The sequence below is a fragment of the Podarcis filfolensis genome (genome assembly GCF_964270895.1).
Source record: "Podarcis filfolensis genome assembly, chromosome: 9".
Classification (NCBI taxonomy): Eukaryota; Metazoa; Chordata; class Lepidosauria; order Squamata; family Lacertidae; genus Podarcis; species Podarcis filfolensis.
The window spans coordinates 28,459,983-28,473,873 of record NC_139610.1 but is presented as its reverse complement, the minus strand read 5'-3'; the positions used below and the strand labels follow the sequence as shown (position 1 = coordinate 28,473,873).

The 13,891-nt window shown below is 39.5% G+C and overlaps 1 protein-coding gene across 50 annotated transcripts in view; it reads left to right on the top strand.

Moving 5' to 3' along the window:
* TENM3 (teneurin transmembrane protein 3) overlaps nt 1-13,891 on the top strand; it is a 1,278,808-nt gene that overhangs the window by 1,212,810 nt on the left and 52,107 nt on the right. For 27 of the 50 annotated variants that reach the window (XM_083630926.1, XM_083630939.1, XM_083630936.1 and 24 more), the window contains 4 exons: nt 2,843-2,989; nt 10,978-11,194; nt 12,874-12,993; nt 13,272-13,533. In XM_083630926.1, the coding sequence (XP_083487052.1) occupies nt 2,843-2,989; nt 10,978-11,194; nt 12,874-12,993; nt 13,272-13,533 (746 nt within the window). Of the gene's footprint in view, nt 1-1,911; nt 1,933-2,842; nt 2,990-10,977; nt 11,195-12,873; nt 12,994-13,271; nt 13,534-13,891 lie in introns of all 50 variants that reach the window. The other 23 variants (XM_083630934.1, XM_083630945.1, XM_083630925.1 and 20 more) reach the window with 2 other exon arrangements.

The following is a 13,891-nucleotide window of genomic DNA, read 5'->3' as shown; positions in this document are numbered from 1 at the left end:
TGTATCTCTGTGTATATTATAGCAACCATTCCACTAGACTTGGCAAGTGCAACGTATTTTATATGTACTCCATGAATTATAAATTTCATTCATGTTACTTTCCATGTTCCTTGGATTTAAGAGATAAAGACTTTTAATGTTTTTTGTCACCTGTTAACATTTTTACTAAGCACTTTGTAAGTTTCACTATATCCTGTATAAATGGATTAGCTTTGATGATATCAAAAACTGAAGATAGCTGTGCATCTGCTGTTTGTGGTTTTTTTAAAAAGCCTTCTAGCTTTTGTTGCTTGAAGGAATCTCCTAGTCGTCCTATACGATAAGAAAAAAATGAAATGTTAGTCACAGGATGAGAAAATGTCATAGCTTCAAGGATACATTGCAATAGAGATATGTGTGTAAAAGAAGCCAGTGGTGCCATTGGCCAGGATCCATGTCACACCATGGGTGGTATCCCATGTAGGCCTACTCAGAGTAGACCCATTGAAATTTCTAGACTGTGGGTCTACTTTGGGTAGAACTTAGTTGGATATGGGTCCATATATGGGTAAAAAACACCGCTGTGCCTTCCTATTGTTCCTCACTGGGTCCTTGTCAGGACCTTGATGGCTTTGTGCCATGTACAATCAGAACATCATGTGCCCTGCTTTGGATGCTGGCCATTGCAGTTGACAAGCTGCTTAAATTTATGGAAGCTGCGTAGTTGCTTTTATTTTATTTATTTTTAAAAAATTGTTTATAAGCTTTTAAAAAATAAGCTTATATGTTAAAATATTTTATTGCCCTTTACTAAGAAAATCTGCGTGAAATCAAATAATTATACTTCGTAGTTTTGGATTGCAATGGAAAAGCTGATTTAGCCAACTCTTCATTGAGCATGTACCACTAAACAGCGAACGTTCTCATATCTTCAGTTGTGGTAAAAGAAATGTGTTTTTGTTTAATTATCACAAGTACTCCCCTTTTTTCCAGATTGCCTTTCTTCTCTTCCTTATTTGTGCTTTTTCATTAGAGTATGGCAATATTCATGGCAGAATCCAGGCTTTCGTATAATCACTCTTGAGTGCATTCAATTGTTTTCTGTAATTCTTTGCCAGTAGGACAGATAAAGCTGTGTGTCCTCTGTAACCAAAGTGGAAGAAAAACATTTCAGAAGTAAAAAATTTACCTTCTGCACATACAGTTGAAAAGTGCAGATGGCAAATAGTACCTAAAGAAAAACTGGCAGCCAAATCTAATCTCAGCCTGGCATGATGACATGATATCCATAACTATAGCTTCATCATACCTTGTCATGAGACGCTACTATTATTCCCTTCCATCTGTAAGTACTAATTTTTGCTAGAGGCAATAACGGCCTTAGAATGATTGTTTCATTTGTGCTGCGTAAGTGGAGAAAGAAGTACGTTAATAATTATTTAAGGATTCCTAGCAAAAAAAGATGGTTTCAAGCACATGTGTGAATCAACAGAAACAGGACACTAGGCTAGTTCCCAGAGACACTAAACAGATGCATCTTAATAAGGTAGTGGCACAAGTTATATTACATGCTGTATAGCGTTAGAAATAACTGCTTTGTCCTAAAATACCTGATTTGTAGCCACTGATCATAGTTCTGCTTCTGTACTTGCTTATGTGAATGTCTTACCGCAGTCATAGATAAGGAATACTAGAATTCTACATATATATACATTTATATATCTATATATCTATATCTATATATATCTATATAGATATATACTGTTGTCATTCTCATACAGGTCATGTTGGCTGCATGCCAGTTTTTCCATCAGTAGGAAGTGACAGATACTGTTTTTGATGTACTGTTAGATGAAAAAAAAAAGTAATAGATTTTGGATATATTAAATAATTTTAATTGTTTCCCAAATTTTCCCTCCTTGGCCATAAAAGCAGACAAGATAGGATATAAAGGTAACAGCACAAAAGCCTTAGGGAGATTGTCACAAAAGAATCACTCTCCGCTATCTGTCTTGAAGCACGTCACTACCGTGTTTTTGTTCAGTCTATCAATGTTTTATTGTGGTCCTTATGGTATTTCATTTTGTCCGTCCTAAGTAATCAAATACGCACAGCTATTACATTTAGTTGGAAATCCTGTCGGTCCTGTCCCATCCGTATGCAGCCTGAATCCTAATGTTTGTTAGAATAGATGCTAAGCTGCTTCACTATTTCCTGGGCTTTGCTTATTCTGTGAAAAGGAATGTACTTTCGGCATAAAGTATAGTCACTGAAACTGACCTATACTTTGTGCAATTATTTAATGCACTGTAATTTCACATGAACACATGGCAACTCTTGAGACCAGATAAAATTAACATTGTTGAAAGCAGAGTGGCACAGCTACTTTGAAATTTCCAAGGATTTATTTAAAATAACAAGGAGCTTAACGAAATCTATACCATCAAGTAACCAGCAATGCATATACATCAAATAATTATTTCCTCTATAAATGCAGAACCCCTGTCGTTTTGCCTAGAGGCTGTGTTGTGTACTATGTTGTGGTCATATTGTCTGCTACTCTGATAAAGAACAGGAAAACATAATTTTGTCTGGCCTGCAGGTATTTAGAGGTTTCTTGGATATATTTCCTGCCTGCACAGGTAAGTGGTGTCTCAAGTGTCAGACCAATCAAAGATGCCACTTAGTTAAGAATTAGAATCCCAGGTAATGTTGCTGCTACTCTCCATGTGCAATTACAGTATTTGTGCTGTTCTGAAGGCCTGTTCCCAGTAAGTGTCCCCTGTTCGTATTTTGATTAGATTTTAAATTGTTGTAATAGCTAAATCACATGCAGTGTCATTTTTTTTGTCTGTTTTGACAGAGGGATGCCCTGGCTTGTGTAATAGCAATGGAAGATGTACTCTGGACCAAAATGGCTGGCATTGTGTTTGTCAGCCAGGATGGAGGGGAGCAGGATGTGATGTCGCCATGGAAACTTTATGTACTGATAGCAAGGACAATGAAGGAGGTAGGAGATGCAGAGTGAAATTCCTGCACTGCTAAAAAAAAATTGTAAAATTATCGGCTTCCCAATCAGGTGAAAAAAATACTGCTGTGAGAATGATACAGAGCTTTTACTACCTGTGATGAGATACATGCAGGAATGTGCTACAACATTTATTGCCTTCATTTAGTATGCTATCAAATCCTTAAGAGATGGTTACAGCAGGCAAAATGTGTACATCGAAATCCATTAGTGAGCATTAAGTTCCAAGTGGTAGTATTTTATCTAAGGGCAAAAATAATACTGTAATTCAGAGAGCTTTATAATAAAGCTGCACACATGCCCAAAGTGAATGGTTGTGACATCCACATTCGGGAAAGTTTTTCAAGAGGTACAGATGTTGAGAAATAATTTAGTAAAAACTTCACATTTTTAAAAGATCCATTGTCAGCAACATTCTAATCCCACCAAGCTTCTTACTAGCACAACTGTTCCTTATCTGATCTCAGCTTTGACTCCTTCCTGTGTTGTTCTTATAGCTCGTTATTGAAGGACTTCCAGAATAAGTTTTAGCAACCACAGCAGCATTGCCACACCTTCCCCTGCCTTCCATCAATGCCTACTACTTTATCTCCACTTTCCCCCAGCCCTATTTTCCACTCTTTAAAATTCATCTTCTATGTACCTCCCTTTGCCAGTTCCTCACAGTACCTTTTGCCTTTCTGTCTTCTGTCATTGCAATCATACATAAATACATATTTTTATTTCTATGCTACCTTTCCACAATTCAAACCATGCTCAAGGTAGCTTACATATGGCACCCCCCTCCCACAAACACATTTAAAAGGCCATGGAATGTTAATCAGCCAAAGGTCTGGTTGAAGAGAAATATTTTTGCCTGGCACCTAAATATATGTAATGATGGCTCCAGGCAAGCCTCCCTGGGGAGAGAATTCCACACATGGAGATCCACTACAGAAAAGGCTTGTTGCCACCCATCGAACCTCTCATGGAGGAGGCACACAAAGAAGGGTGTCAGGCTATTATTGCAGGAGCAGGGGCAGTTCATATGGGTAGAGGTGGTACTTGAGGTATTGCGGTCATGAGCCGTTTGAGGCTTTATGGGTCAAAACCAGGGCTTTGAATTGAGCCCGGAAACTAATTGGTAGCTAATGCAGTTGGTTTCCATTCCGTCATCAGATGCAGCCCTGTGCATAATGCATTCCACTAATCTAGCCTAGAGGTTACCAGAGCATAAACAACAGAAGTTGGGCTATATGTCATGGAGTGCTTGGACAAAGAGGAATGATGGGAGGAACCAGCTGGGGAAGCCACAAGGGAAGAAGGTTCAGACCCTGGGGATTGGTAGTGGGGAAACAATGAGTGGTCAGTTGAAGAAGAGGAAGTGTTGGAAGCTGAAGAGTTAACGGGGCTTAATGAGCTGGGAGCATCTGTGGTGGAGAGAAGTCCAGAATCAGAGGCAGAAGCTGAAGCAGAGGAGGAAGGAGGCCAAGAGGCAGAGATGAGTCCTACTAGTGAAGACTCACAGGTGTCTCCCTTTCTTGCTGCGGCAAGCTGCCCTTCCCCCTTGTCTCCCAGAACCACGTAAAGAAACATGTAAAGGATGGAAGAGAGGTTGGTTTCATGCAGGCACAATCTCAGTTTGCTTGAAAATAATCTTGTAGGGGAGGGGACTTTGAAGCTGGGGGTCATTAACAGGGACACATTTCCCCTGTCTCTCTCCCGACAGAGGTCATCATACAGGGCAACCAAAGCCGTTTCTGTGTCAAAACCAGGCCTAAACCCCAACTGCAATGGATCTAGAAAATCAGTTTCCTCCAAAAGCATCTGATTCGAGTAGCAGGTAGTAGCAGCCAGATGGGATGGTATTTCTAGCCTATGTGGGTGGGCATGAGAGAAGCTGTTCATGTATGCAAGGGAAATGCTTTCTAGATGCTCAGTTCAGTTTACAGTGCCATGTACAGTGTGACTTGACTTGTATTGAAACACAGCCCGTGTTTTGAGTTACCTGCTATAGGGTCACATTTGTTGCTATGGCTAATTTCACTGACTGACCTGCTTTGCATGGTTTTAAGTTTTCTGTTGTGGTTTCACTGATTGAATTTCAGATTGTATGCTTATCTACATATCTGTAAACCTTTACAAGAATAACTTCGAAATGCTCAGTTCCTTAATAATGTGGCGTAGAATTGTGATGTAGAATTGCGGCAATGTATTTCGCCTCTACACTCATTCAATTGAATTATTTCCTTTCGGTTGCTACTTTTCGTTTCCAGCCCAGTTGTGGTCTATATTATTTTAGATTAATCTGCCCTGATAGTGTATATAGATGTGCTTCTTGGTGGCAGGAGAGTTTTCCTCATGTGCAGTCACTTACCACATGAGATGAGTGAAGTACTTCCATGTGTGTTCTAGTCCCATTACTGCTGGGCTCTGCCATTCTACCACTGGGTGTTGAATCTGATTCAACAGATTGGCTCCCAAGATGCTGACCACTGGGCCACATTTTTGTCTTCCAAAAATTTGCCATCCTAGCCTTGCAAGACTAATGGGATGTGTTTAGTTTGGAGGTTCACTTGTTTTCTTTCTGGAGTTTTGTTGTTTTATAACTTGTGATGGTGACAGATCCTATCTGGGTTCTTTGATTCAGCAGCCTGGGAGATGGCATGGGAAAATAATCAATTTTTACCTGACTCCCCATTTTCGCTCTGAGCAGTGTGAGTGGTGGGACTATGGATGTGGAAGTGGCTATCCTGCTCAGATAAGCCCTCTGCTGCCTGGGGGTTTGGATTGTAGCTTCAGTGTCTATTTCTGCCAGCATAAAAAACTGAACAGCTTTGTTGGGTTTCTGATTAGGTCTACCCAGCCCAATATAGTGAGTGAGCAAATGCTTCAGTTGCCTTTTTCAAAAACAAATATCCCAAGCGTCATTCCTAGCCTCTGGTCATTTATTAGAAACCTAGTGTATTCTTGTGCCTCCAGCTTCTTGGTATTGCAAATCCACCATGAGATTGGCCATGTTTGGTTGATTAAGTTGCATAAGCCTTATGACTTGCGCATGCTGCCCCATTGTTCCCTCTTTCACGCAGGCCACAATTAAAGCAGGAACACTGTAATAACCGTGGTTTCCCTTTTTATCAAAACTGGGAGACTGGTTACCAGCTGAAGAACAAGCCAGGTTTAATTGTTTGAAGTTGCTTCTTGCCTTGTACCTAGTTAATTTTGAGTTTTTCTTTGTGACTTGAACAAAGACGCTGCATGCACAGGGGTGGGGGGAGCGGCATGCATATCTTAGCTTACCAACCCAATATATGATTGTCTGAATAGGTCTGCACACACACCTATATATAAATTCAAGCATCTAGTAGGGAGTCTGCATGACATATGACAAATTATGTTTTTTTAGTGAAGCCTGCTACCTTTGGATGTCATTGCCTTCCCTCCAAAATATAAAAAGGAACATAGATACCTTTCTTAATTTTTAAAATCTCAAGATTCTATATATGCTTCAGTTGTTATTCTTTAGCTACACCTTCCTTAGCAGAAGAGGTTTAATATTTTCCTTCCTGTACTTGAAAGGTTTTGTATAGCCTCTGATTATTTTGTACATTTTCTCTTCACAGTTTCTAGTTATATACTGTTTGAAATATGAAGATCAAAAGTGCATACAATAATCAAGATGAACCATGTGTTTATATGGGAGCAAACGGGTATAATTAGAATTTTTATAAAAGCCCATAGTTTAGATTTTTGTTGACAGTTTGGATTTAGCCCTATGGGTTAAGATATTCTAAATGCAAGACTATCATCTAGTACTATAATGATAATTTAGTGGACTTGAACATTCTGAGATTTTCTTTCTTAATTCAAACAAAGATTGTTGTTGTTGAACCATAAGAGACAGGTGCAGTTTTTGGTCCCAACTACAATAGACTGATTATTTGGTAAAGGGATTTCGCCTTTGTTATTTTACACATGGGGCAATAGAATACTTGGTAAAATGCACTAGCTGTATAAATACAGAGAGAGAGAGAGAGAGAGAGAGAGAATGAAAAATGTTTTTGCAAGTTAGAAGGAGCCAGATTCATAACCATCCGTCACTCGCTTGGGCAAGTAGCTGATAAACTTCATAGAAAAATAACAAACAGTGTGTCCCTGTATCTTGACTGGTGAAAATGAGATTCTTTTCCTGATTGATGTGAGTGGGGAGGCTTGTAAAAATGCATTTCCAGCTGATTAGTTCAGAAGATGTCAATCTCAAACAGTTTTATGACCTGCAGTCTACATGCCAGATGTACATTTGCTATTTATAAAGTAACAAAGATGAATGACTAAATTTGAGCATTCCTCTATGGCAACTGTGCTAAATATTGCCTTCAGGACAACATAGAGCAAACAGAGCAAAGCCCCCAAAAGCACTTATTGCCAATATAGAGCTTTTAACAATTAGTGTACCGGATACTGATACTAACATAAATTGGTTTAAGCCCAGATTGATAAGGCATTTGTCTATTACTCTGTTATTTTTAAGAGAATACATTTTCAAGAAAATCATACATACATTTTAACTTAATTAGTGACAGACAACACAAAATGTGTCAATAGGTTAATATTTGTAAAATTTCAAAATACTTTGAGAAGAACAAGCATCATTTCTCAAACTGCATTTGCAAGACATACATGGTAATCTCACCTGTATCTTAAGATGTGAACATACAGGAAAGCAGATAATGAACATGTTTTCTAAGCAGAAAATATACATGTTGGCAAAGTCACCAGAAGTGTTTACATTCTGGACTCCATACATATTTTTCTGGAAGAAGATAGTGTGTTACCCTTCTGTCACTAGATGTTCATGTAGTTTAACAAATGAAGTAGCCCAGAAAGATGGAAAATGAGTTATGAATGCTGAGCCAAAGCACACATTCTGATGTGTGTAAATAAATACATAATTAGCAATAATTTGTAGTTGTTGTAAAGGTAATTTGGGGATATGATGAAAAGGAAATTGAAGGAGGAGGATAGACGCATGTGTGCTATTTTGTGCACATACTACTAATCTCTTTGGATTGTGGTCACAGTGTAAAGTTTAAGATCTAGCTAATTAATCATGTTTCCCTCAATGGCATTTAATTTAGTGGTGGCTAAAAACTAACAAAGCAGTAAGGTTATTGTGCTAAGTGATGTATAGATATTGAGTGATAAATAGAACTTGTCTCAAAGAATTGCTACCAAGACGAGAAGATAGACACACAAGATAAGAGAAATATAGGACACAGAAGCAAAAAAACAAAAAAAAAAACATTTTACCGATTTCAGGTCAATTTCATATTTTCTTTCAGTGCACTGAGAAGCAGGTTGTATCATTTTTAGAAGATGATAGATAGGAAAATGTAGAACAGAAAAAAGATCATTTGAGAATGAGAAATAAGCAGACTGGTAGGAAATAATAAAAGGAGCTGAGGGGCAGCAGAGCTTGCACAGCTGACGCATGGGGAAGCGTCTTCCCTGCACATCAGCTGAGCTGGTCACGTGAGCTGGAAGGGTAGCGGGCACTTCATTGAGCTGCTCAGCTGATGCACTGGGAAGCTTTTCCGTGTATTAGCTGAGCAGCCTCCACAAGCCTCTGGCTAACAGGGAGACCCTCACCAGAGCCTGAAGAGGATGTCCTCTGGGCTCTGGGGAGGGTCTCAATGCGAGCCGGAGGGGCAGCGGGGCTTGCTCAGCTGATGCACAGGGAAATGGCTGCTGTGCTGCCCCACACATCCTCTTCGGGCTCTGGGGTGTGTCTCCTCGTAAGCTACTAGGACTGTCCATGGTATTCCCCATTTTTTGTGATTTCATTGACTTGCGAGGGGGTTCAGAATCTAATCCCCACGTAAATGGGGATTCACCTCTGTATTTAAATATGTTGTGCATATGTGTGAAATACGCAGGTTTGTATTCACTATGTTATGTTATATAAGCTGGTATTCATCATTAACTGATTTGCATTAAGATTCAATTTGCTGAGCATATATTGTGTTCTCATATATATATATATATATTTAGCTGAAAGAGCGGCTGAAATTACCTCTGCTTGTAGCAATGTAGCCTTTCTTCTAAAGGAAAAAGAATCCATCTTCATAAATGTTCTTAAATATTTAAAGCTGACTTGCAGCTCAAATGCTTTAAATATGCTCCAAGAAGCAGCCAAGCTGCAGTTACCTGCTTCTCTTTCTAGAAAACCAAATAACCTCACATAAAAGCTACTTTAAAGGCCCCTTGGAAATTATTTAATATTTATAAATCAGCAATATGTGTGTTAGCTATATCTGTGCTGGCATTGAAATGAAATTCTGCAGTGATTTGAAATCTGGTATACTTTGAACTTCTCAAATTGCAACAGTACTCAGTATCAATTCACAAAAATTTGTGGGTACTTTGTTTCTGTGCCAACATCTGCATGAAATCTGAATTTCATTGTGGCTTTTGGAACTTGTTTGCATTGTACTAACGCATCACTAAGCAAAGTACCCAGAAGTATCCCAAGCTGCATCCTGCTCCTTCAGAGGCAGTGTAAGCCCCGTCAAGAACAGGCCACCTACTGTCCATCTGGTCCAGGGAACTGTCCACTAACAGTGTCTCAGTTTTATCTGGATTAAGCTTCAGTTTGTTGGCTCTCATTCAGTCCATTACCGAGGCAAGGCAACAGTCCAGCACATTCACTAGGTAGTGTTGAGGAAAGCTTCTGTCTGAAACCCTCAACAGCCACTGCTGGTCAGAAAGATAGTATTGAATGTGTTGCCCTCCAGATGTTTTAGGGCTCAACTCCAGACAACTTGGCCAATGGTAAATCATGATGGGAGTTGTGGTCTTTCTCTCTCACCATGTGATATGATGAAGGGGGGGTATGTTTTATTGTTTCCCAACTTACCTAGAGTAACATACCTAGGGTTCCTAGGCACTGTCCCCTTAATGCACTGTCTAGACTTTGCTTAGTTTCAACAGAGTTACTCTCTATCTTGCACCTTTCAGCTATTCTCAGAGACCTTTTTAGTAACATTGAGGGTTCTAAATTTGAACCAGCAGTGACAAGGGCAGCTAATGCTTTTCATATTCAGAGCATGCATATTGCTTCCCCCATCACATCAAGGATCAGATTTTCCTCTTGGGGGAATTGCAGCTGGGGAAATAATCACTTGTAAGCTGTTGGCATCATTGTGAATCTCCACTGGATGCATGAGGTGTTGTTGGCCCTAACGCTTAGCTCAGGGAGGGTTCATATATATATGCGCGTGAACACACACACAACTGCTTTTGTATAGTGGCTATTCCAGTGACATGCCCTTAAAATAACAAACCAAAAAATATCCTCAAGGCTGCCTTTGAATAGACTGTTTCCAGAAAAAGCAACTCACCCACACACTTGTTTATATGATTGGGAACAGTTCACATACATAAACCTGCAAAATTCAGCATGGCGTCTTCTCATCTACTTTGGTGCAGCTATGATGCATACTCTTACCACTACAACAGGAGCCACAGATTTATAGCTTTAGGATCCTGAAAGGCAGGATTCTGACAGTTGATGTGTTAACTTGGAAAGTAAACTGGTTTTCAGCCTTTCCCTGGTGTGGTTATGCAGTTGTAATGTTTGCATTAGATTTATAATAGCTGTGTTTTTGTATGCACTTTTTAGCTATTCATCCAGTTCTGTTGTATGTGTGCTATTTCTCTTATTTATTTTGTCTCGAGTTTCTTTAATATGCAAATTTATATATGCCACATTTGCAACATGGACCCTCTTCTTCATTGCTTTCAGATTATTACTTAGCACAATATCTGTCCTTTATTCCTCTGAAAGGCCTGAAATAACTTCTAAACTTCTAACATCTTTGCTTATTATTTACACTGTGAAAACTGCTGAATGTGATTGTTGTCTTTAATTCCTCATTAGGGGAAATGAATAGGAAGTATTGCTCCTTTTCTTCTAACTTTTTTGTCTGTAGATGGATTAATTGACTGCATGGATCCTGACTGCTGTTTGCAGAGTTCCTGCCAAAACCAGCCCTACTGCCGTGGACTGCCGGACCCACAAGATATCATTAGCCAAAGCCAGCAGTCACCATCTCAACAAGCTGCCAAATCCTTTTACGATCGGATAAGTTTTCTTATAGGACCGGACAGCTCCCATGTCATTCCTGGGGAAAGCCCTTTCAATAAAAGGTGAGGGTTTTCTGTTATTCCTTTTGCTAGACTTTGTTTCAAGGATAGTTGGAAAAGTACAAAATTTGGGACTCTGCATGGCTGATTTTGTACAAAACTTCAGACAGACAGTGATACTGCTTTAACATAGCTTTTTATACTGTGTACTGTCTAAGTTCTAACAGGGCATTCCATTAAGGATTATATAAATCTTCATTGACCCAGCTGATTTGGGTTAGCACAGTTGGAAGTGTATCAAAGTGATGAAAACGCCTCAGAAGGGAAGGCAGTGATGCACTTTTAAAGCTGAGCTCAGTAAATAATATAAATTATGAATTAATGTAATAGAACTGTTAACTGCATGACAGTATGATTGCAGAAGCTGCCTGCCTGGTGCTTTGCAGAGTGGTTATATACCTGAAAATAAGCTAGTAACTGAAAGCAGGTGTCCTGTGCCTTACTGAGTGAAAGTAGATGATTTACTCTGGAACTCCTGTGTCTGCAGTAATTTAGCTGCATTAATGTAGTTGAGCACAGCGGTTGATTAAAAGTTGTAACACAAATGTTCCTTATTACTCCTTTAAATTCTGTGCTTTGCAGCCCCCGCAGGTTTACAGATTGCCTAAAAATTAATTGGCAAAACACTTTTCCGTAGGGAAGTGCAAAAAAGATAGGCTGTTTAGAAGGAAAGCCTTGAGTTTATAATTTTAAAACACCATTGCTAATTTATTAATTTTGCACACTGATCCAAAATGCTTTGGTTGTGATCCAGAGAGCCCCTTTATATGCAGTCAAGAAATTGTTCGCGGTAGTAGGGGTCTATCCAAACAGCAGTTCCCTCCTACTGTAGCATATCATAAACGGCTTTTAAAATTCATGAAACTTAAAAAGATTCTTACAGTGCAGCGCAGGAGGCTTTTGTTTGAAAAAACAAAACAAAATAAAAATCCTGCTTCATACCTGCTCCTTATATTTATCAGATTTCAGCCATTGGCTTAGAAGTAAGTTATTTTGATCCCAATGAAACCTACCACCAAGTGAGTGTGCTCAAGTTTGCAGAGTTAGCAAGCAAGATGCAGCAGTTCAGTTCTGAATACCATTACTAGGAAGTAAGCCACATTGAATTCAGTGGGAATTGTAAATAAACATGCCCAGGATTTTACTGTACAGTGGTACCTCGGGTTAAGTACTTAATTCGTTCCGGAGGTCCGTTCTTAACCTGAAACTGTTCTTAACCTGAAGCACCACTTTAGCTAATGGGGCCTCCCGCTGCCGCCGGAGCACAATTTCTGTTCTCATCCTGAAGCACTATTTCTGGGTTAGCGGAGTCTGTAACCTGAAGCGTATGTAACTGAAGCGTATGTAACCCGAGGTACCACTGTATAAGCAGATAATATTTTTACATGTGAACACAGAGGCAAACCCGGATCTGCTGCTGAGTGTACATGTGACAACAAACCAATCAGTTACCACTGTATTTGTATGATGCAAGTGTTTGTCATATTCACACTGTAAGTAATTAGGTGTACACTGAAACCATCTCAGAGAGACTATAGATCCAAATGAGTTTTGAAATAAGGCAGTGGCTGCACAGTATACAACGTTGTGAACTAACAGGATGTTTATGCTTTGGTACGTTGGCATGGAAATGCTTGTTTGACAAAATATTAAATGCTGTAATTTTGTACCTTTCCCTACAGTCTAGCATCTGTTATAAGGGGCCAAGTATTGACAGCAGATGGAACACCACTCATTGGAGTTAATGTGTCGTTTTTGCATTATCCAGATTATGGGTACACCATCACTCGCCAAGATGGAATGTAAGTTTCATGTCACGTATGTTGAGATAGCAGTACAGAAAATTAACTTGCCTTATTTCATCAAAAGTTGTTTTGAGATATGTGTGTGTGTGTGTGTGTGTGTGTGTGTGTTTATGTCTACACCCACACCTACACACCCACACCCACACAAAAAAAGGGCTACTGCTTCTTCTGACAAACTTACGAAATCAGAATCTTCAAATTTAAATTGTATATATGTCTGTGAGCAAGATGTAAATTTAAGGCATTTTACACAATAATAATCTGATTTACATTAGGTTTGACCTGGTGGCAAATGGAGGAGCATCTTTAACCTTAGTATTCGAACGATCACCATTCCTTACTCAATACCACACAGTTTGGATTCCATGGAATGTCTTCTATGTCATGGACACCCTGGTCATGAAGAAGGAGGAGAATGACATTCCCAGCTGCGATCTGAGTGGATTTGTGAGACCAAATCCTGTCATTGTATCATCACCTCTTTCTACCTTGTTCAGGATTTCCCCTGAGGACAGTCCTATTATTCCTGAGACGCAGGTACAATACATCTTAAGTCCAAATATATTTGTGAGAATCGGGACCCTTTCTAAGTAAGGGGGGCTGGGGGAAAGGTTCCTTCTAGGGCCCCTACATTCAGTGCCTTGTCAACTCCACTGCTGCCCCCCTGCTTCCTACCCTTTCCTGGTTGTTTTGTCTCTCCCCCCGCCCCAACATGTGTTAATGGCAATAGTTAATCTGTCCATTGTGTTTGCCATGGAAGCTAAATGTGGCATCTGAAAGCAAGTTAAAATTTAAGGAAATGTGTTACTGCTTAGGATATATGGTCTGCAATGAAATAGACATTGGGAAGGATCTAGGAATTACAAGGTTATCAGCATATTGAAATACATGGTGT